This window comes from Mus caroli, unplaced genomic scaffold (assembly GCF_978045245.1).
Source record: "Mus caroli unplaced genomic scaffold, Mus_caroli_1 scaffold_2, whole genome shotgun sequence".
In the NCBI taxonomy this organism is placed as follows: Eukaryota; Metazoa; Chordata; class Mammalia; order Rodentia; family Muridae; genus Mus; species Mus caroli.
This window is the reverse complement of record NW_028227257.1, coordinates 47841614-47865956: the sequence shown is the minus strand read 5'-3', so window position 1 is coordinate 47865956 and position 24343 is coordinate 47841614. Positions and strand designations below refer to the sequence as shown.

The 24343-nt window shown below is 45.5% G+C and overlaps 1 protein-coding gene across 5 annotated transcripts in view; it reads right to left on the bottom strand.

Annotated features, from left to right (window-relative positions):
- The window catches only part of Slc23a2 (solute carrier family 23 member 2), a 90939-nt gene that overhangs the window by 6576 nt on the left and 60020 nt on the right, over positions 1-24343 (bottom strand). For 4 of the 5 annotated variants that reach the window (XM_029472175.2, XM_021184093.2, XM_029472176.2 and 1 more), the window contains exons 6-14: positions 18762-18850; positions 17778-17842; positions 16470-16651; positions 12738-12858; positions 12125-12281; positions 7829-7976; positions 6236-6341; positions 2975-3104; positions 1539-1676 (exon numbers count right to left, since the gene is read on the bottom strand). In XM_029472175.2, the coding sequence (XP_029328035.1) occupies positions 1539-1676; positions 2975-3104; positions 6236-6341; positions 7829-7976; positions 12125-12281; positions 12738-12858; positions 16470-16651; positions 17778-17842; positions 18762-18850 (1136 nt within the window). Of the gene's footprint in view, positions 1-1538; positions 1677-2974; positions 3105-6235; positions 6342-7828; positions 7977-12124; positions 12282-12737; positions 12859-16245; positions 16652-17777; positions 17843-18761; positions 18851-24343 lie in introns of those variants that run through there. The other variant, XM_029472186.2, reaches the window with a different exon arrangement.

Here is a 24343-nt window from a genome sequence, read left to right as displayed (position 1 = left end):
GTAGATTACCTGCCTAGTCATATTGAGCCAGGTATGGTAGGTAGTACATGCCTATGGCCACAGCACTTGGGAGGAGGAGGAAACGATTAAAGGTTCAAGGTCAGCCTTGCCTATTAAGTGTGTTCAGTGCCAATCTGGACTACATATGAGAGCCTATGTAGGTAAAATATTTGAACAAATGGTCCTGAATTACTCAATTGTAAAATATATCAGTAGCAACAGATACTTCTTAAAAAGGTTCCCCCTTTGTCCATGTTGCATGACAGCAGGGTTGTAAAGAGTAGGACCTGAATAGGCACTCTTTATTTAGACTTGTTTCTTGTGTGGATGTGTGTCTGCTTGCATGGGTCTGGGCACTATCAGCATGCAGTGCTTGCAGAGGTCAGAAGACAGCTTTAGACTTCCTATTCAGGCAGTTGTGAGCTTCCATGTGGATGCTGAAAACTGGACCCAGGGCCTCTACAAGACTATTAAGGGCTCACAGGGCTTCAGGGCTGGATGCAGAGTTGAGTTGCTGGTTAGAAACACCTGATCATCTTGTAGAAGACCCAGGTTCAATTCCAAGAACACACATAGCTCACTACTGTCTTTAACTCCAGTCCCAGGGGATCCAAAACCCTCATGTGACCTTCTCAGGCACAAGGCACACATGTGGTACATATACATACATGCAGGCAAAACACTCATGCTCATAAATTAAATATAAAAAAATTTTTTAAAAGGAGCTCATAACGGCTGAGCCATCTTTCTAGGCCCTAAATAGGTATTCTTGAATTGAAAACAGAAAAACTTGTATCAGAGCCTGTGAAGTTGAGTTTTAAGGAATTATACAATTTAACACAGTATGAGTCTGAGAAATCAACAGTTTTACAGAGACAAAGGAGAGGCACCCATTTAAACAATGATCCCCTGGAGGTCAGTGAGATGCCGATTCACTGGGTAAGTGCGCCTACTGTTCTTGCAGAGGCAGGTTTGGTTTCTAACACCTACATGGTGCCTCTCATTCTTCTGTTTCTCTGGTTCCAGGGAGAGCTGATGCCCTCTTCTGGCACTACGTGCAGCTGATGAACATGTACACAAATGCAGGGAAAACATTCACACATGTAAAATAAAACAGAAAAAGTGAAAAAAAAAGAAAGACAAGCCAGGTGTGGTGGCGGGTGCCTTTAATCCCAGCACTCGGGAGGCAAAGGCAGGCGGATCTCTACAAATTGAGGCCAGTCTGGTCTACAGATAGTGTTCTCTGGAAAGCCAGAGCTAGAGAGAAGCCACATCTTGAAAAACCAACCAACTGAACAAACAAAAACACCAATTCGAAGGCACCCCCAAGCAAGTATGGAGGCACATGCTAATGTCTATGGGATGTCCTGGTGGCTTCCAGAGAAATAATCAGAGTAAGATTCAGAAGGAAGACAGAGAAAAAACATTCAGCAATACACACCTGAGGTTCCAAGGTCCCTTCACATTACAAGAGCTATTTGTGACTCTATGGTTGAAATCCCAACTGCCCTACCCAAGACTCAAGAGCTCTCTCTTACCTGTAACCAGAGGGTTTTGTCGGAGGTAACTTGGAAGAACAAGACCAAAGAAGATGGAGAATCCAAGCACAAACAGGTTCCGGGAAGAGTTCAAGTCAATGAACTGCAGGTTAGAGAGGCCGACGGCTGTGATCATTCCTGGGGAGAGAAGCATCAGAACACAGTTGCACTGAGCTCATCTGCGGCACACCGCACGCCCACAGGCTACCCCGGAGGCTGAGAACAGACTCCCACGTGTCCTTTCTCTGGCCCTCAGAAATCAGCCTGGAGACCAGTGCAGTGGCAGAAAGAGAGGGTCGGTGAACTACGACCACCCATCTCTGACCCAAATTATTACATCACACACAAGCATCACACTACATTTTCTTTGAATCAAGTAGACAGACAATGGTTCAGCTTAGTTTTTTTTAACTTTATGTATGGAAATACGGTGCTTACATTCATGTCTATGTACCAAGTGTGCGCCTGGTGCCCAGAGGCCAGAAGTGTCAGGTGCTCTGAAACTGGACTTGTAAGTCACCATGTGGGGGCTGGGAATTGAACCCAGGTTCCCTCAGAGCAGCGAGTGCTCTAAGTGCTGAGCCACCTCTTGCTTTCTCTAAGCATTCTGATTAAATCCACATAGGATAGTGCATGTCCACAATGACTGTATCTGAAAGGTGCAGATCAAATCCAAAGTCCCACTGTGAAAATGTCAGTTGAAAGGGTTCATTTATTGGGGCAATATATCTGAGTTAAGTCAAATAGATATTCTAAATTAAAAAGATTAGATTTTATCTTAATTTTCACATCATTTTCTTAGTGATTGCTTCTATTTTTAACATACCTTTAGCTTGGGCACTGATGCAAATCTTTATGTTTCTGAAGCACCATCTTTTACAATTTAAAGTGGAAACCATTAGATTTATTGTTAGATTTCCATTAAGAATTAGCTACTGTGTAGGAGGTGACTTTCACACCATTTATTTATTTATTTATTTATTTATTTATTTAGAGACAGGGTTTCCCTGTATAGCCCTGGCTGTCCTGGAACTCACTCTGTAGACCAGGCTGGGCTCAAACTTAGAAATCCACCTGCCACTGTCTCCTGAGTGCTGGGATTAAAGGCGTGTGCCACCACGCCCGGCTTCTTTTACACCTTTTATGCTGAATGTGTTTGGTGAAGCTGGAACACTGCTTTCATTCTGCATTTGTGTAGCTCAGTGCTTGGTTCAGAGTTAAGTGTTCTCAGACAAGTATGTTTTGCATGTGTTTCTATGGTCCAGATTTTGAGTGCTGAGTTTCTAGTGCACAAAACTTCTACTGGGTCTGAAGACTGAAGCCTGTGTAGAAAGTCTGTGTGCAACGAGCAACAGTAAACATTTGATTTTTAAAGAGTCTGCCAACCTGAAGACAGCACGTGATGGTAAACTGCTACCAAGGAAGTGGGCTCTTACCAAAGAGTGTGCAGAAGAGGGCTCCGAGCACAGGGTCTGGGAGGGAGGCGAAGAGGGCGCTGAACTTGCCAACCATGCCCAAGCCCAGCATGAGAGCTGCACCATACTGGATCACCCGGCGGCTGCCGACCTGTGGACACACCAGGTGCAGACACAGGTTTACCCGCCATTCTTCAACCCAGTCTCCCAGGGCCCAGCGCAAATATAGCAGTGTCTAGGACAGGATCTAGGTTACTTTAAACTTTCTGTTAACAGGGACTACAGAGACAACCCAAGACGCCCTCTGTCTTTGCCACTTGGTGCTCCTCCACCTCAGTTCAGTTTCAGCTGTGAACAGGTGACCCCAGGAATCAGGAGTTAGAGATTTAAGATTTTATTTTTTCCTTGGATTATAGTGCTTTTGCCGAGTGTGGGCTTTCAGGGCTCCTGGTTGAAATGAGCTCCTGGGGGCCGGAGAGATGGCTCAGTGGTTAAGAGCACTGACTGCTCTTCCAGAGGTCCTGAGTTCAAATCCCAGCAACCACATGGTGGCTCACAACCACCCACAATGAGATCTGATGCCCTCTTCTGGGGTGTCTGAAGACTGCTGCAGTGTACTCACATACATACAATCAATAAATAACTCTTTTTTTAAAAAAAGAAAAAAAAAGAAATGACCCTATGGGCTGGAGTCATGGATCATGGATGCAACAGTTATACACACTGTTCCTGCTTCTCTCCCACTTTTTTCATATGACTCTTCACCCAAAACAGTTCACCAGAAGTACTTGTGACTCTACCTCCCGGAGTCACCTCCTTTCGTGCTGTCTGACCACAAAAGGTGGTATAGTGAAGGGACCTAAGAATGCAAACACTGGAGCCCGGCTGCTGGTCTGCTTGCTCATTGCGCCTTTGAAAGTATCCGTATCATAGCTGGTACTTGGAACATGTCAGAAAGCCATGCTAAACTGGTATCAAGTGAAATATTCTAACATCTTGCAAGCTACTTTTACAGACCAAGGCACGGAGACCAAAGAGGTGACCTGCTGTGACCATGATGAGAAAAAGTGATGGGGCCAGGGCAGCCCATCCTGCTTGCGTTCTGTTGTCCTCTCTGTGGGGCACATGGCCCACACTTAGGAAGGTAGCTCATCTCTGATGAGAAGGTTAATTCCAAGTCAAGGAACGAAGTAACTGGATAAAAGCTGGAACAGCAGAGCTGCCATAAAATGCAGGCAGATCTGTGGAGGACAGACCAGCCTCCTTTCAAACCAAGTCTGGTTCACTGGCTCAGCCCTGTCTGTCCAGAAGATTGCTACTGTGGACGTGTTTTCTGAATGTGCTGTTGTCTACTAGCACATGACTGAGCCAGTCATTGTGACTGGGTAAGGGAAATCGTAACACTAACTTATTTAAGTGAACACCGCTACATGAAGCTACTGGCCATCATAGTAGACAGCGTGGATCTAGACCTGGAACTGCAGGACGTAGAAGCTGTGCCTTACTCATAAAGGTTGTTTGTCCCATACCATTTAGCAGGATGAGAGGTCTAATATAGTGCAGAGCTCATACCCGCTTACCCCAAGCAGGGAGCCTTCCTAGCTGGCCACAGGGCTAGGGTCACATAGATATTTCTGCTCCAAGCCCCACCTCCCTGCTCTAAGGCAGATGTAGACTAGGGACTTGACTGTGAGTGTCTTGAATGGATACAGCTTCTGCCTGGAGAAATAAGGGATTCGAGCAATATAAATGATGGGCTGAAGAGCTAGCTCAGTGGTTAAAAGCTCATCCTGTTCTTCCAGCACCCATGCTTGAAGACTCACAGCTGCCTAGGGCTCTGCACCCAGGGGCGCTGGGGCTACCTTCTGGCCTCCTGGGAATTGTACTCATGGATTCATTTCCCCTGCATGACAAAGTCAGTACTGTTGGGTGCCACTTCAGTAAGGCTGTACCATTCAAAGATCAGTCACCCCCTGAGCCACCCAGCACGGTCATGTTGTCAAGGGTATTTGTTTCCTTTCAGTGACCTTAGCTGTTCTGTGGCATCTATACGGATACAGAAGGATGGTGCTTGCTAAACAAGAGGCCCTCTCAGCAATTTTACAACCTGCCTATTTATAACTACTTATCTGCCCATAGGCTTATGGGAAAACAGAGGCTCAGGGGTGGCTGGTTAATCCACACGGTGCCCATTCGACCATACCTTCAGCTCCCCAGGCTCCACATCTGCTGCCTTTCGTAGGTAGCACTTGGGACTCCAGCAATGGCACTGAAGGAAGTACCCATAAAGTCTCCCTCCCTCCGTGCCATGTACTGGGAGCAATGGGCAGCAGATGGTGCCATCGGTACACGTGAAGTTGAGCTTACGTCAGCCCTGCCTCTTATGGGAAGATCAACAAACAAGTCAGGTGTGCTTCCTGCATCTGGATGCTGCTCCCTCTCACCTGGATTTGTAATCAAGATGAACCAAACAGTACTGGGTTTCTTTTTATCTGGTTATAGAATCCTGCAGAGAGCTAGAGGTCAAACAGGTCTGGAAGGTTTCCGGATTGGCTGCCCAGGTAAGGAGACTTATGACTCATGCAACCCATAAAGAAAGGGGAACCAATCTTAACAGTCTTTAGTTACACAACATCCAATGGCTGCTGGGCCAACCAGTACTTCACCACATCCTGGCAAGCGGCACTATTTGGCAGGACATAAAGTTTAATTGTGCATAATAAAGCTGACAGGTATAGAAGTGGGGCTTGGGGGCAGGACAGCTGTAGGTTTACATGTCAGTAACTAGGGTCTGGTAGAGGGCTTGTAGGGTCAGATGAGTTTAGGAGTCAGGCCTGGGATCTGCTTCACCGTGACTCCACAGATTTCACTGAAAAGGGATTCTGTCCCAGAAGTCAGAGACGTTATTTAATGTGACAGATGGTTTTCTGTAGTAACAGGCATCTCTCATCCAACATGCTCTGTTGAATTCTGGGGTCTTCCCTCATTCTGATGTAAATTCCAATTTTCTTTTTCATCATGCACCACCCACCCAAAGGCCTAAAACAGAGGCCTGACACAGGCAGATGTTTAATCAATGTCTGAGACTGCAGGACACCACAGCTATACCCAGATGCCTGCTACTTTATGGCCCATCAAGGAGAGGTCTCCTAGCTGGCACTCCAAACTCATCCAAGGGGAAAAGGAGATGGGGAAGGAAGATAATCACAAGGGAAGGGTCAGGTCAGACCCATTATTGAAATAGACAGATGCTCAGCCATTTAATTAGGAAAACATTTATACCTTTGTAATTCCCAAAACTCCAATATTGGGACTGGAGGAGGTAGAGCCATTCCCGGTACCAAATATGCCATCAAGAACACAGGAAAGACCCTCCACGAAAATACCCCTAAAAGTAAAAAAAAAAAAAAAAAGGGGGGGGGGAGAAAGAGAAACCGTCATTCCTGGGGAAACACTGCAACCAGCTCTTCATGTTTGAAACGGACAAGTATTATGCCCCCTTGGGAGGGGCGGGGTGCTAACCAGTAGCAGTTGCAGGATCTCAGGTCCCTTCCCTGATGGGCTGAGGACAACTCCCCATATGCCCAGCAACTCTAAGAAGGCTAGCTCCACACTACCCATTAGACACAAATACTTTAAAATAATTTCAAATGAAACCAAAGAACTACTGAATCTAAAAGAAGCATCAGCTGTGCTTTGAAGTAAGACACATCAGTTTGATTCTTTGCTATTAAGATAGTTTCACTAGGAAAGAATGCTTTGTAACTACTGAAAAAATTTTTTTGTTTTGAAAATTTAAAATGAGCAGTCTCCTCACATGTAGCAATTTTATTTGAGAGAACTGTGAAAAGCCTTACAGAGCCCCTGCCCACACTGGGTACAAGTCATGATGCCTTGTGTTGGAGGGGCAACGACAGGGAGGGGCGCCTTGTGCTCCTTTCTCCGTACCTTCCTTATGGTCAATTCCCCAATCACCTCCAGAAGCTAAAACAGTGCAAACCCCACAGATCATCAGACTCTCGATCTTCAGAGTTCTCACCTCTCCCTGCTCTTGTCTGTTTCTGTGAATCATGATTGTGAGCGGACCATTCTGAAGGGCGACTGAAATATATCCACTGGCATACCTACAGCAGTCACTGTCTGATACTGAAATATATCCACTGGCATACCTACAGCAGTCACTGTCTGATACTGAAATATATCCACTGGCATACCTACAGCAGTCACTGTCTGATACTGAAATATATCCACTGGCATACCTACAGCAGTCACTGTCTGATACTGAAATATATCCACTGGCATACCTACAGCAGTCACTGTCTGATACTGAAATATATCCACTGACATACCTACAGCAGTTACTGTCTGATGCAAGACAAACGTCCTGCCATCTGCCTGACTATGGTGGCCAGGACTGAATGGGAGAAAAACACAATTTCCTCAACTCAGAAAAAACTCTATAGACTCTATATAACCAGGAAGATGTTGTTCTACTACAATCAACCTAAAATTTGAGTTCTTGGGACAGGGCAGGGTGAGGTGAGCATTTGGGAAAATAAGACAACAGAAATCAAAGTAGACAATGTGTCTACTTTCAAAGCCAAGCAAAGAATGGCAACATGTATGCCTGTTTTGCTGAGCTTCCTGTGTAAGTGGCTTCAAACTCATAAGCAATGAATGTATCCACCTCTCCTTTCAGCTGGAGAGACTGGGAGGAAGGGAGGTAGGATGCTGCTCTGTGTCACCATGAGACAAGCAGGGTGCTGAAGCAGTGACTTGGCCAAAGACAAATGGCCATCCTGGTTTGTCTGTCATCATCCAGAGCTCTCAGCTTCTTCCCCAAGGCTAGATGAGCAGGTCTTTCTTGGGCCATACCTGTTTATTGCATGGATAGGCGGCGGCGGGGCACAGGAGAGCCTGGCACAGGCATAGTAGTCACCGATAGACTCAATGATACTGGCCACGACGGCACTGAGCATGCCGATGACGCCGGCTGCAGAGACGGTGGGCATCCCCCACTGAACTGAGGAGGGAAGACAGCCATGAGAGACATGCCCACTTACCTCAGAGGCAGGCAAAAGTTAGAAGGAGCTCAGAGAACTCTGCAACAGCTCTGCAGGATTTTGAAGCTCTTGGAAACTCACTACTTTTAAATCTTAAATCATTAAGACACTAGATGTGTGGGAAGGTTACTGAGTTGGGGCCTTGGATGAGAGTTGACCCCTCATCTTAAGAAAGCCATCACTTGGCTGGAAGAGGTGGGAAGTTCTCTCCCTCACAGTTCTAATGACGTGTAGTTTAACAGTGCCTGCTATGGTGGAACAGAAATTTGTTTTGCTTTTGTTTTTTGAAATAAGAGTTCCTGGATATTCTGGTGGGTGCGTGCGTGCGTGCGTGCGTGCGTGCGTGTGTGTGTGTGTGTGTGTGTGTGTGTGTATAGGCAAGCCCCCTGCCTCAGGTTCCAGAGTGTGGGGAGTACAGGGCTGGGATTACATTCCAGTGGTAGGAATCAGGGTAAAAGGTACTGGCCCCAGCTACTCTAGCCTGACAGTCAAGTGTGCCACCGCCCTGCCACCTTGTTACAGGCAGGCTTCTTTGTTGTCAGAGTAGACTACAAATAATATTAGGAAACGTTAACTCATTTTTCTTTAGTAACTCTATCTTTTATTGCAAATATGAATAGACTCCTGATAAACTCACTTGGCCCACTTCTTGGAACTATTAGGAATGATAACCCAGATGCCACACAGTGGGGAACTATGAAACATGATTCTGGGGCAGGAGTCAACCCTGTAGCTCTGGGCGCTCTGAGATGACCAGGAACAGGTTAAGACGGGAAAGATGACATTCAGAGTAAGATGCACAGACCGGGGCTGGAGCCTGGGGCAGGAGTGCTCCTGGGCTGGGCCGGGGCTGTCCTCCTACTCAGCGGGAACAGTCGGAGGAGCCTCACTGCCGGGTCTGCACTTTTGCTCAGAGTTGGTTCAAGTTACATTTGGAGTTTTGAAATAAGCTTTGGCTGTTACAATGTTAACATTGGTTTCCCTTTAGTATCCTGATTTTGAGGAAAGATTCCTATTTGACTCTACCATTTTCAGTTGAACATATTCCTAACTAAAAAATACAAAATGTTCCAAAATCTGGTGTTTGGGGTTTTTTGTTTTGTTTTGTTTGTTTGTTTGTTTGTTTGTTTGTTTGTTTGTTTGTTTTTGGTTTTTGGTTTCTACACAGAGAAACATTCTCTGTGTAGCCCTGGGTGTCCTGGAACTCACTCTGTAGACCAGACTGGCCTTGAACTCAGAAATCCGCAGGCCTCTGCCTCCCAAGTGCTGGGATTAAAGGTGTGCGCCACCACGCCCGGCTTTTTTTTTTCTCTTTTTTTTAACAAAAGAACTAACATGACATCACAAGTGGAAAATCCCAACTCTGTTCTGTGCTAGATTACAGTCAAAATGCAGGTACCTGGGGGGCTGGCTCACAGGTTAAGAGCACTGGGTTTTATGCAGACCTGGGTTTGATTCCAATCATCCAGATGGCAGCTCACAACCATTTATAACTCCAGCTCCAGAAGATACAACACCCACTTTGGCCTCCATGGGTACCAGGAAGGAAAATAATGTACAGATACACTTGCAGGCAAAGCATCCATATACATTAAAAATAAAATAAACACGGCTGTACTAAAAAGCCTGTGTATAACAACCTTCAGTTGCGTGTCACTGGGTGAAATGTATATGACCTTCATGTTTAGACCTACTCTCAGTATTCTGGGGATACAGTATAAGGACTCCCAATCCAAAACTATCTAATTCTAAGGCATCCAGAGTCCCAATCAGTTTGGAAAAAGAGGAGACTCAACCTGCCTCGTTTTTCATGAAGTATGCTTTAAATCCCTTTTATTTGAGGGCTTTAAGTCTGATTTCTAAAAATCTTTTATACCAACATTTAAGTTTGAAATATTTTTAAGTTTCTCCAGACTTTTATTTTATGTTTTGAGTGTACCCACATGGATGGTGGTGCACCCTGTATGTGCAGTGCCCCTAAGTGGGCATCAGATCCCCACTGGAGCTGGAGTCACAGGTGGAGAGTGAGCCATCGAGGGGCTGCTGGGAGTAGAAGCCAAGGCCTCTGGGAGAACTCTTAACCACTGAGCCATCTCTCCAGCCCGATTGCCTGCTGTTTTCATTCTGCATGTGTGTACTCACGTCTTGTTTTTTCTTCTGCCTTACAGCTTACCAGGCTCCAGCCCTGGTCTGTGCATCTTACTCTGAATGTCATCTTTCCCGTCTTAACTGTTCCTGGTCATCTCAGAGCGCCCAGAGCTACAGGGTTGACTCCTGCCCCAGAATCATGTTTCATAGTTCCCCACTGTGTGGCATCTGGGTTATCATTCCTAATAGTTCCAAGAAGTGGGCCAAGTGAGTTTATCAGGAGTCTATTCATATTGGCAATAAAAGATAGATAGAGTTACTAAAGATCCTTCTAACTAGATCTTTGTTTACTACTAGTTTTGAGTTTGTCTGTGACCTCAAAATCATAATCCTTTTGCCTCAGCCTCCCAGAGCTGGTAATCTATAGGGACATGTGCCTGGCTTAAGTACAACTTGTTCAGGGTGGTACAACAGATTCTCAACCTTGGCACTGCTGATATCTCGGACCAGAAGTCTGTATATCAATATTAACCTAGGCAATCTTCCTATATTGAAGGCTGAGAGCATTGCTTGATATTTGAAAACTTTCTCTCTGATCCAAACTGCTGGAAAGTGCAGAGGGCTGAGGGTGGTTTTTTACTCAGAGCAACTGAGTAGAAGACAGCTAGATCTTGGCAGGCAGCTGAAGGCTTATTCGCCGTCACGGTGATGCCACACCTGGCTATTCAGTGGCACCATCGCATGTATAGGCCCCATGAGGACCCTGGAAAGTCCCTCTCAGGAAGCTCTTTCCCCACTCTGTCCTCCCATGGTGCCTTACCAAGTAACCTTTAGTCTCATTTTCTCTTGGATTATAGGTATGTTTATGAAGCAAGCACATTTTTCTGGAAACAGAATAGTATATATAAATACACCCGAGACGCCATGTGACAAGAATGTTATTTTAGAAGGCTAAGCCTGTTTAAAGCTTTTGTAAAGTATCAGGAACAAAGAGAGCTGCCAACATTGCCACCATTCAGCATGCCTGGAGGAGTCATCTTGACCCAACCTTAATATTCTTGGCTCTTCTTTCTTTTTAAGTTTCTCATTGTAAAATAGGTAAATAAAATGGCTCAATGGGGTAACTGGCTCAACCTGGCAAAGCTCATTCTCTAAGAAAACCCCAAAATGTGGGCCCAGCATTACAGTCACTGTACTGTTCAGGTGCGTACAGTTCAGAGCTGGGATCTAGAGAACGCTGCATGTCACTCAGGAGATCTGGGGAGATTCGTGCTCTGCCACTGAGTTACCCAATACTGAGGCCTAAGCTCCAGCTTCCGGCTGCCATTAAGTATCAGTTTACCTCTACATCTGTGACCAAAGTAAAGCGGTTACATAAACTGCCAGGCAGGAGCGGCCTGCGAGCTAATCTCCAGGTCTCATTTTCCCAGCTCTGGAACCAAAGGGCTTTGTGCTTGTCTTTCTCAGCAGTGGCCCTCAAACCCTTGCCATGACAGCTCACATTTGTTAGTATTTTAGAGCCTAACAGGGCTCCGAAGGTGAAATAGTTAACCTGAGAGGGGAACTGGTCAGTGACTGTGTGTGGATGACTGACCTCTGGGTACAACTTCCCTCCACTAATTCTCTAATGACCACAGTGGCCGTTACGATTTTCTAGCTTTAGGGTTAGGGAGAAGGCTCAGTGGGTAATGAGCTTGCCATGTGCTTTCTATGCAAAGCATGAGGACACGGGCTTAAATCTCCAGAATCCACACAGTACTGCATATCTGTTGTCATTCCAGTGCTTCTCCAGAGAGGAGGTGGAAAAGGAGGACCCTGTAGCTCACAGCACAGCCAGCCTGGTGTGCATGGTGGCCAACAACAAAAAGGCCCTATTCTCAACAAGGGAAAAGTGGGAGCCACATAACACATAAATGATTAGAAAACATGTCTATGTAAAGAGCATTCTAAAAGGCTTTTCACTATGTAGAATTCTTTGCCTGCTTCCCACCCCTCTCCGTTGGGCCCTCCTGATACTTACATGGGTATGGAACCTTAAACCATGGGGCTACCAGAAGTACACCCTTCCTGGCATCTGTGCGTGCATAGTAGCCATAGTCGGTGCTGTTGGAAGGGAAGACATCAGTCACCGTGAAGATGAAGCACAGCAGCCAGGACACGAGGATAGCCAGGATTATCTGGAGTGGTCAAGGGCAGAATCTTCGGTGGGTAAAATATCCCTTCCTACTGTGGAACCAGCACCCCCAAGCCCACCATCATCAGTACTGTGTAGAACTGCTTCAGTGGAATTGTACTGAGAGGTTTATGCAGGTAAACTCACTGGACCCTTCCAAGGTCTGGCCAGTAAGAGAAGAATGGGTAACAGGCCTGCAGAGACCACGTGGGTCACAGGCCAGAGCCATGGACAAGAGTCCTTCTGTGGCACTGCAAAATAATGTGATCTGATCTTGGATCAAGACCCTTACTCGGACGGCATCTAGCCCTCAAGGCTGTGCTGACTGGGGTAATAGGCCCTTCAGGATCATCACTACAAATGTAGGAGGGTCTCCCTATAGCCTTCCTTTACCTAATGTCTTACGTGTAAACAAAGGAATGTTGTGGTAGAGGTGAGGGCGACATGATTGGCTACTCACAGGAAACATTTTGAAAAGCTGGAACTTGTATGCTGTCCATCCTTTCTTGGATTTGTAAATTGGGAGAGGAAATTTAACATTTCTGGCATATTGTGAGAAGAGTAACACTAGGAAAATCGTCCTGAGAAGAGAAAGAAAATTCATAAAATTAAAAGCTGTTGTAGCTAAAGTTTCCATTGATTTCATGTATTCAGTTCTTCACTATGCATGCAACGCTAGTCCTTCTCACTACAGTTTGGAAATGTCACTTTCCTACCTGGAGAAAACCGTCACAAACAGCTGGCCTAGAATTTCTTGATGCTGACTAAAGTAAGAAACCCCAGAGAAGGGGAAAGCTCACTCCACGGAAGGAAATGATACCAGATACAACAATACCAGAGCGTTTACTTACAACAGGCAATCAGCCTGAAGCAGCTAAGAGGCTGTTGCGCATGCCAAGAGGAGAGAAGTGTACACTCATGTACACATACATCAGTGGAAGAGAAGTGTGCACACACGGCCCCCCCCACACCAAATGCCACCAGGGAACAGCGTCACATTTTAAAATGACTGGTGACTATTTTTCCCACTTTCCCTTATTTTTTGACTTACTCATATTGAATTCATTTTGGAAAAAAGAAAGGTGAAACTTCAATATTCAAGAAAAGTGCAGAGGCTGCTGGTGGGGGTGGGGGTGGGGGTGGTGCATGTCTTTAATCTCAGGTCTGAGCCAACCTGGTCTACAGATTGAGTTCCAGGACAGTCAGGGATGACAGAAAAACCCTGTCTTAAAAAAAATTAAAAAATTAAATTAAAAAAGAAAGGAAAGCGCACAGCTTCCTGAGAGGAGCTTTCTGTGAGCGTGCTCATTCCACGGGCACTAAGCCAGCCATTCGGTCAGATCTACTTGACTGGGGGGATTAATTATTTCTTCTACACTTGTTTGTAGAGGCAAGACTGCCTGGGTTGACTACAAAACTTCCTGATCTTCCTGAACTTCCAGGAGCAGGACACCTGGACCGACTTGAAGGCCCAAGTGGCTGGCAAATGGGAGGCCATTTCTCATCCTCCCGGGTAGGTCGATCGATCATATCAGAGAAACAGCAAAGGGATAGATAGGAGGATGGATGTGAGTGATCACCTAGCACTCTGTCTAACCCTTTCTGGAGCAACATTTTTCACTTGCCGCCTAAGGTAAAGGTGACAAGAAGAGTGTCCTCAGAGCTTAGCTTAATAATCCCAATTGCGGACATAGGATTACCAGCTATGAACACTGACTTCTTTGTTGCATGTCTAATGAGGTGTAGTGCAAAGCCTGGCTGAGCACAGGCTGCCTGCGTTGGTGACTGGATGAAGTGCTAACCCATTGAAGTCTGAGAGCTTAGGTCAAGGTTAAGAACACTCATGGGGCCCAAGTCACTTCAGTTCCTCTGGGGCAGAGAAATTTATAAAAACAAAAAACAAAACAGAAATTCTACCACCAAAGCCAACATAGTATTTGAAACTGCTTATTTATTCAAGATGAACACTATCTACAATATCCCAAAGAGCCCCAACCCTACCTGTCATCTTTGTTTCAAACAACAGCCACCTGCACTGTAGTGTTCTCTTTTCAAATACATTTAAGAGACTCACAGAGAGAAAGAGAGAAGATCTGATAGAAGTCTAGCTTGAGTCTACACTGGGATTTCAAAAGAGGGACAGAGGGACGGTCCCGGGAGATACTGATGGCTAAGCCCTGCATCGAATAGAAATGGTCAGAAAGAGGCAGGACAAGGAGAACTGGGGACCAAAGAGAAGCAAAGCCCCGGGGAGGAGCACAGATGCAGAATCTGTCCTGGGCGGCATGTGGCAGTGGGGAGGGGAGAGTATAACAAACTGTAAGTGTGGAGAAAGGCAGGAGAGGAATCTAGGGTGTGTTCCCTCTAAAACCAGACACCCTGTGGAGCAGTGATAGGAGAGCTAGCTGCAGAGTTTATGGGGTGGCAATAAGTCCATGTGCTTCTCCCATAGTGGACACTGGATGCTATGGGGCTCCTAAAGGGATTCCCAGGGAATGGTATGAGGAGTCCATTTTTGCCTTTTTTATTTCTCTGGAAGAATTTCACTGTTTTTGGTCTAGATCGCTCTGGTCTACAGGGTCAGCCCTCACTGCATATGTACGCACACACTCTGTTCCACTCAGCCTTGTCAGGCAGGTCTGTAAGGTTTTTAGCTTAGACAGATGGCTTTCGGGTATTACTTCTATTTGTTTCTCTGCTTTTATATTAATTTCCCCCACTTTGGACACAGGATTTGCTGGAGAGGAAAGTTTACATGCACTTTCTCCAGGACACTCTAAGCACTACATAGTTATTAGCGTTGCTACTGTCAGGTGCTTAACCATTAGCAATGGCTCCAAGTTCTTTGATGACTAGGAGTTATTATATAAATTTTCATGTGTTTTTAAACTCTTAGGAGTTTTTCCCCTAATCTTTTTGTTATTGGTCTTAATTTTTAATGTTTTATAAACACAATGTTAGCTTTCTAGTACTGACTGAGTTAAATCCCTTAGCAGTACATATATATACATGTTGTATGGAGAGGGTTTTGACCGACCTTCAGTGAAGTGAGAAAGGAAGAATTATGCATGGGTATTTTTCCATACCTGCACACCACAGAGGCAGGAGTGAGCAGGAGCCAAGTCTCTCTCAGTCAGGCTACATGGACTCAGAGAATCTTGACTTCTGTCTGACTAGGAGTGTGACTCTGGCAAGTCACACTGCCTCACTGTGCTTCTGTCTCTTCACTCGTTAAGCACACAGAACACCAGTCCCTACCTTCTATGTGACCATTAAACAGAACACAAAGGCACAGTAAAAGAAATTAATAAATGCTCTCTGTTATTAAATATGAAATATTTCCCAAAACAAAACAAAAAAATTGGAAATTGTTTGTTTTAAATTTTTTATTAGTTGGTAAAATTTTGACAGATCCTCAGACGCACTCACCTATGATATAATCCTTACATCTATTCTACACATGTAAAAAAGAGTGTGAATTCTCTCTTAGAAGATTGTTAACGTCCTACATGTCTTTATTAACGTGCACTACTGATCAACATCTCCAATGCATTTGGTTCTACGCAGAAGAAGGACCAACACTGCCCAAGCAGACCCTGTGCAAGGCTGCGGCCTCACCATCACAGTGCACTGAAGTCCTTCCACAACATCTCTCTGCTGCCAGCCTCATCTAAACCAGCACAGCAAACTTTTTTTTTTTTTTTTTTTTTTTTTTTTTTGGTTTTTCGAGACAGGGTTTCTCTGTGTAGCCCTGGCTGTCCTGGAACTCACTTTGTAGACCAGGCTGGCCTCGAACTCAGAAATCCGCCTGCCTCTGCCTCCCGAGTGCTGGGATTAAAGGCGTGCGCCACCACGCCCGGCTCAGCACAGCAAACTTGCGTGAGGCTTCTTATGACCTCAGAGGGCAGGAGCAAGGACCATACCACGAACAAATCTGACAACTCTCCCATCGCACACATCACTGCTGTCTGCCTTTGGAACCACGTGAGCTTTACCATGTCTCAAACTCCAATCTAAAACAATCACTTAACTAGCCCTGGCCTGAACTGAATTAAACTTAAAGCGGCAGAACATTGTCTTAATAGATTTTTTCATTCTCAAGTTAGTGTGACTGTTTCAAGTACTCCACAAGGCTGTCCCACGTAATGGTAAAAATTGTCCCCCACCCCTGGAGTTCTCTTAGAACACTTACAGCATGGCAATGCCCCAGTGCTTTCCGGCTCTCTCTCCTGCTGCCTGGAAACCAGAGAGGCCAATGAGGGCCACGGTGGGTGTGATGGTCAAGGGTCCAATATACCTCAGCAGAGCCCCAGGCAGGCCAAGGAGGCCAATGACCACTTCTATCAGTGAGGACATGATGATAGCCCCCTGGATCTGAAATAGAAAAGGGTAAAGTTTGAGAGTGATGTCAAACACTCAGAACATTACCTGCAATCGTACAACTGACATTTTTTCAAGGCAACAAGTCCTATCATATAGCAGCATGAAAGCTGGGATACTTCCCAGGGCCCTGCAAGCAGGGTTTCCGTGGAGGTAAATGAAGACCAGCACACTAACATGATATTGCTGCTATAAGGTTAACTGCAGAAATGGGGACTAACGACAAGTCTGCTGCTTTCTCCACTGCACGGTGAGATGGACAGATCTGTCAGCTCTCAGATGAGCAATCCAGCCCTGCGAGATATTTCAGTATAGACATCTTTAAAAGACCAAGCCCCTGAAAGACATCTAAAAGACAGAGTTACTGACAAAAATTCTAAAAGAATGTCTTTGTCACATAAAGTGACATTTGTACTAAATCTAAAGATTTCATGGTGACACTATGAATATATACGCACTCATCAGCTAGTTTTCTGTATCTGGGGAGAGCTTTAGTCAGCTCTGCTTAATTAAGTGCACTATGACCCCCCAAATTATCTTTAGTTCTTTCAATAAGCAGAGGCATGACTAACAACTTGCTTGTTCTGAGATCCCCGCTGAGAACAGCTCACCTCTGGGGGTGTCCATCATGCTGCTTCCAGAGACAACAGTTAATGGACAGCTCATAACATGAGACATTATTAAGACATGGGACCTAGCTGAAGGAAGTGACACTGAGATGTGTGTCTGGGAACTCTATCTCGCCCTGATCCCTTCTTGTGTTCCTCACTCTCTTCCTGGCTGCCGTGAGCTGAAACATGACCTCCCCACCACAACAGACAAAGCCTGGGACAGTGAGCTTTCTCCATTCAAGCTGTCTTTAGCATTCCAACACAGCAACAAGACAGCTAACAACACACAGACAAAAAGCAGCCAGACCTGCTCTCGAGAGCCAACAAGCCTCAGCCATCACACTGGACGACATAAGCAGACAGGCCTGGGGACTGACTGGGGACATGAAGCTCAACAGACAGTAGAAACAGGCATCCCAGTAGCTGAAAACAAAAGGCACTTAATAAAAGCAACTGCAGCTTGTTGGGCACAGTCAGCATGACGGGTAGAAAGACATGAGTGGATTTACCTCTTGGATTCGGGGATGCCAGATGTGTTCCAACAACTCTGCCGTTCCATTGGCAACTGTAATCTCTTGAAAACAAAAAGGAAAGAGATTTTTCTTTGGAGTGACACTAATGTTTCATAGCACATATTTATTAACCATTAATTATTTCTTCATTGCATTAAGTATCAATTCCTAAGACTCAACCTGCAACAATAGGCCTTATTGGAGATGGACTCCCAGTACTAAGTAACCAAATGTACTGGTTGACAGAGCTCCTCGGTGTGTCAAAGGCTGACTGAAGTGGGGCTACCAGCCAGTGCCGGCTTCACAGAAACCACTCTTTGCAAACAGCTACCTGAAATGCCCAAAAGCAAATGCCGGGCTGAGGTTTGAAAAATCTAGATAAAGCGGGACCTTTTCCAGTTCCTAAACAAAATCCATGGTCACAAAGTGACCCCTAGGAGCAGGGAAGGCAAGACCAGGAAAGCTTGGCTCCTAGAATCTCAAAATATAAGCTGCTCTGAGAGTACAAGTCTGATTTTCTCGTCTCCTTGAGTTTATCAGGCTCCGTAAGGCTCTTTGCAATCACCACGAAGGGGAATGAAAGTCACTTGCAGAAAACCACAGTAGCCAGATCCTTAAAAAGCAAAGATGTTTCAGAGAAGGATGCTGATGCAGCGAGAGAGTGACTATGGTAGGTATAAAATCCACTGAAAGAGAGAGGCAGGAAAACAGCACAAATATTTTCATCCTATCCCTATTTTATCAGCTTCATTGGCAAACGAGGTCATTTCTGGCCCTAGCTTGCCCTAAGGTTAGGGATGAAGAGGAGATGTAAAGACAGAAACAGGCACGGTCCACAGACTGGAGCATTCTAAGCTGCTTACGGGATGGTATATTCTATGCTCAATACAGGAAGGAATGCTGTTATTGGCAGGTGTCCAGGCCCCCTTTCCACCTGCTTTAAAGGACCCCAATGACATATGTGGAAATAACTGCAATTACCTGTGGTGTTACATTTCCATTTATCTAAAGACAGGATGGCTCGAGCAGGGGCCAAAAATGCAAAAGCACTGGCCTGAAACAGGGGTAACCTAAAAGAAACGAGACCAAAACCATGATCACGGCATCGGGAACTACCGAGGTAGTTCACTATTTGACAGCTTAACAGTCTTTTCCATAGACACGCAGCACATGAGTCACACAGCCACACCTGTAAAGAATCTCTGTGAAGACCTCTGACAGCACATAGCTGGAGCCACTAGTTTCTCCCATCCCCCCTGCTCCTGCTGCTCTGGCCTCAGTGCTCACACCCCAGTGTTCCTGCTACTGTCTCCTCTCCCCTGGAGGTGGGTCAGTGGGGGTTTGGGCTTCCTGCTTTCCTGCTGCCTGAGCTCATGGGATCCCTAATAAACACCAGTGTAGTTCCCTCCTCCTCCTCCTCCTCCTCCTCCATTTCAAATTTTCATTTATTATTCCATTGCTTCATTTCGAGAGTTAAAGTCTGTCCTAGTTATAAGATAAATATTAAAATCATATTAATGATCTATATGTATCCAAAAAGTTGTAAGTTACAATATGAGAGTATCTATAATAAATGTTCTCATTAATCATATAAAATACTTAAATTAAAAGTATTCTAATACATTTTAAAGGGTTCAGAAACCTGGTAAACTTCCCATAAAATCTCCTGCCCACATTCCCAAACTGAGTGCAAGAAATCAAATCACAACGACTTTTTCCTGGAAGCCAGCTGTGTGCACTAAGTTAGCAGCTGGCGTAAGGACGTAATCTCTACTTTCCACAGTATTTGAAGGTAAAGGATAGATCGTGCTCCTGCTGTCTGCAGGCCCGGGAGGCTAAGCACACGTCCTTGGCTGCCCAGACGGCCTTGCCAGTGGTCTGACTCGAACCCAGCAGCCTCCTGATAAGTTCTGTGCCAGAGACAAAGGGTACACAGAAGTAGAAGTTGTCCTGGCCAAAGAACAGCTGGCAGCTGGGCAATCCCAGAACCTGGTGTGCTCCTTTCTGACACGCTCCTTTGTCAAAAACACCCTCTTGGCCATATTAGCCACAGTGACCTCAGGAAGAGCAGGTAGGATGCGGACTACAAGATGGAGATGGGCCTCTTAAGTACAACCAGGACACACCCTCAACTGTCATGTGGTTATAATTACCGTGTTCGAGGGGTCTGGAGTGCCACAAAATGTGTTGATCCTCTTTAGTGGGAATGTACATCAAAGGGAAAATAGCCACTGACTTATGGAAATTCCTCACATAAAATTTTAGGAATATATTATAAGGATAAAGAGATATCACTGTGCCATTAAGAATGGAAGTCATCTTGAACAGTCCAAATAACACCATTTTACCACAGGTTCAGACGTTAAGTAAGGCATAATAGGGTAACATAACATTGAATTGAATACATATATGTGTGCATACATATATGTATTCATATTTATATTCTTTGGGGGGTTGTCATTCCAACGTAGCCCTGGATGGCCTGGAACTCAAATACATAAAGCATGGCCTCAAACTCTGAGATCTGCTGCCTCTGTCTCCTGGGTTAAAGGTGTGCACCACACCCACTGCACTTAAAAGTCATTTGATCATTGCACCCACTGGCTCTTCCTGGCAAGTGACAGAAGTCAAGGCTGATGCTGAGCTCCACTCTCTATTAAACCCTAATCCGAACCTAATCTTGGCACCTAAGGTGAGCATTTTATGTAAGAGCTAGGCTGCAGTGCTGCCTGGGACAATGCTGCTCTGGGGTCCTGAGCAGGTGACAATGAAGTCTCCTAAGATGGGCTGTCAGCTGCTCAGCTGGCCTCATTTCAAATCAGAAACATGACTCAAATTCCTGGGAAACGCTACAGGAGCACGTGAACAGCTGACAGGAACCTCGCTATGTCAAAAGGTGGAGTATTTCCCAGGGAGACTGCACCAGAAGTCTATCAATGCGCTGCTTGTCTGTGTCTACAGCACAACTTCTGATTCTGGGGTGGTGATACCAATTCAGCAGCTTTGAAAAGTATTTTATTTTTGATTATGTGTCTGTGCGTATGCATGCCTGAAGAGGGCACAGGATCCCCTGGAGGTGGAGTTGCAAGTGGTGGGGGGCAGAAGCTGAACCTGGGTCCTATGTAAGAGCAGCATGTACTCTGAACTGCTGAGCCATCTTTTCCAGTCCCAAATCTGCATTTCTGATCCATTACTTCAAGGTGCAGCTGAACCTCAGACCCCCTTAAGGCCCCAATCCCTTTGTGCTAAATCAGGAGTTTTCAAGCCTGTGGGCCTCAACCCCTTTTAGGAGGGAGGTATGAGTAATCTTTCCACAGGGGTCACCTAAGGCCATTGGAAATATCACATATTTACATTACAATTCATAACAGTAGCAACGTTATAGTTACGAAGTAGCAATGAAATAATGTTATGGTTGGGGGTCACCACAACATGAGGACCTGTATGAAAGGGTTGTTAGGAAGGTGGAGAAGCACTGCTCTAGATGAAAGGATAACAACGATCCTGTCATCTGATAACATGGCAGCCAGGCCTGACACAAGCACAACCAAAGGCAGAGAGAAAGCTTCCTGGGTCCTGAGGAGCTGCTGCTGTGGGAAGGAGACAACATCAGTCACCTAGGAGATAACGGGAGGTGTGTGAGGGGAGGTGTGTGGGGCTCTGCCACCTATCAAATATGGTTCTCTTAAAAGATTGAGAGGCACTGAGCCACATGCCGAGAGGCTATGAGGAACCCAGGCAAAGAGAAGAGGTGCAAAATGGAGTCCATAGGACACAGATACAAAACCTCAGGGGACGTCCAAGAGAGGAACAAAGTGAAGGTAAAAAGGGACCAGTGGTACCTGTAGGCAAAAAGGAAAATGCTCAGGGGATTAAGCTCTGGAAGGATCACTTTGAGGGAAATGGGGACTGGTGACTGTCACCTGGAAGCTATTCTCAGACTTGAACAGGCTGTGCCATAGATCTAGGTGTGGTCCTTACCTGACCAACCTCCAAGTCCTTTGGTGTTGACTCTGGTGACAAGCCGGCAAGGACCAGGACCTGCTATTATTTTAGCCTCTAATGGTTCCCCTCTATACTGGTCTGCTCGTCCTGTCCAGAAACTACAACTGTCTAAGAGAAAGACACAGCCCTTTCACTCACAATCTTATTCCCAGGACCAGCAGTAAAGAGCTTAAGGAGCTATTTACAAGCGTGCTTGGAAAGTAATTTTGTTAAAGTTAAGAAGTTAGGCTTTCCTCACATGTGGATTTACAGTGCTGCCTGGGTGAGGCATTGTTCAGGTTGAGAAGAGAGCAGAAAGGAAGTGCGCACGACAGATCTCAGGAGCGCTGCTATCCCTATGGAAGGAGACCGGTCTCTGACAGTCCAAAGGCCCCGTGCCCCACGGAAGCACCATGGAGGTGCACAGTGTATTTGCTCTGACAGAATTCTTCACTGAAGTGTAGTCTGTGCTTCCTCAGCACAGACGATGACCAAACCTGGTGCAAAAGTTATCAATCACAAATGAACGCTGGCTTGAGTGTGGACGGCAGAAGAATGAAAAAACAGAAATCCTTACGGATCAAACAGACTGGGCTTTAAGGGACCAAGTTTCATCACTTGAATCAACCACCAGGAATAGGGACTGGACGGCGTTGGCGGAAAGCAAAGCAGTGCGCCACAGAGAACCTCTGTAAATTAGCAGCGCTTTGGTGCTGTTTGCTCACTCATCACTCAGCTGTTGGGAATCAGATTACAGACCGAAACTACTTGACTCAAACACTTGAGCAGCAATTAGAACTGTCTATATCTCCCAAGAAAACCAACAATAAAACAGTAATATAACCTAATATTCAAGCATAACTATATTTCTCTAATTGTTTCTCAAGTATCTACAGTTCCCATACCCAGGACAATCGAAGCCTGTGTACCACAAACTCAGCATCCTGACAAGGAGACCTCTCAATACTTACTTGTGACCCTGGAACCCACCCATCAGGATGTCACCCATCAGGTGAAGGTGCTTCTTTAAGGTGGATGACTCACCTCATCAGGTGACATGTCTTCTCACTAATAGCAAATAATCTGAAGTGATTACCACTAACTTTAAATTCTAGAATGAGGCTTAGATATTACGATCCTCTGGTAATTACCAATCAATAATATTTTGAACCACACTCTTGCTATGTGGCCCAAACTGCCCTCCTAGGGTTTTATCTATGTTTATAATCGACCTTTGCTGTAAAGACGAGTTTTCCTGTTTCTCCACTGTTTCTCCACCTTCCTTTCCTGAGCATCACTGCAGGCACATGAATTTAAGTTTTATAACTTACTACTATGCATGTTCTTAATAACTGAATTGCCCAAACCTGCCCAGAAGAGCCTGTTGGCTCCTGTTCCCTCGGAAGGGAGCTCCACGTGTCCTATTGTTCTCTGAACATAGCTTTCCAGTATGAGATGTTCCAGGTTCAACTTGTCCTCCCAGGCCCTACTCTAAGTCAGCCACTTGCTCAGAGAACACTAACTAGTCCATTAGCCTAAAGACTGGTAGTGAGGACCAGAGATCTGCACACTGAGTGGGCTCATTGTTTCTAGGCCCTATGTGTAGTAGCCAGAATTGAGATTAGATGGGGGGCGGGGGGGGGGGGGGGGCGAGGGCGCGCGGGGTGGGGGGGAGATCAAGAAGAAAATACTCCCAGGACAACCATCACCTCTCGGACATTTTTTACCATATCAGATCACCTTTTCCTTTGGATAATCTCCTTTGCAAACATTGTCTGTTAGCATAAAATGAAGCCAAATACAAGGCTGCATCACGTGGCGCGGCTCTCTATCTGTTGACTGCAATGCTGTCGATTATAAACATTATGTGACTGTGTGCACAGGAAAACTCACTTGACTACACACCTTAGAAAAGGTGCATTTTATTGCATGTTAATACAATTAGGAGTTAGTATAATTACTCATTAGATAATGGGTATTTACTTATTTAATCCATTTTTAAGACAGGTCTCAGTAGCCTTGTCTGGCCTGCAAATCACCATGTAAACTGGGCTGGCTTCAAACTCACAGAGACCTATCTGCCTTAAAGGTATGTACACCACACCTAGCACAGGACTTTTTATCAATACTTTGAGGGGGTTTATGGGTATGCTTGGTAAAGCACTGCTAGTGGGTAACAGTTTCAAAGCTGTGTGAAGTGGAAGGCGCTTCCTTCCCCTAACATCTGGTGAGAACCTGATTCCTTTCACCCTTGTCAGCCACCAGCCTAGAGAGGAGAAGCATGGAGGAAGAGAATGGGCAACCTGTGGTATGGGGAATGTGCCAGGCTAGCACATCTCATGGTCAAATAAAAAGAGGTGTAGAGAAGACAGATGGTGATGTGGCCTGCCTTTGATCCCAGCACTCAGAAGACAGAGACATATGGGTCTCTGTGACTTTAACGCCAGCCTAGTCTATAAGAGCTAGTTTCAGGACAGTCAGGGCTACACAGAGAAACCCTGTTTTAAGAAATATCCCCCACCACCACCACCACCAAAAAACAGTGTAGAGGGAACGAAATTTGTTAAATCCAAAAATAG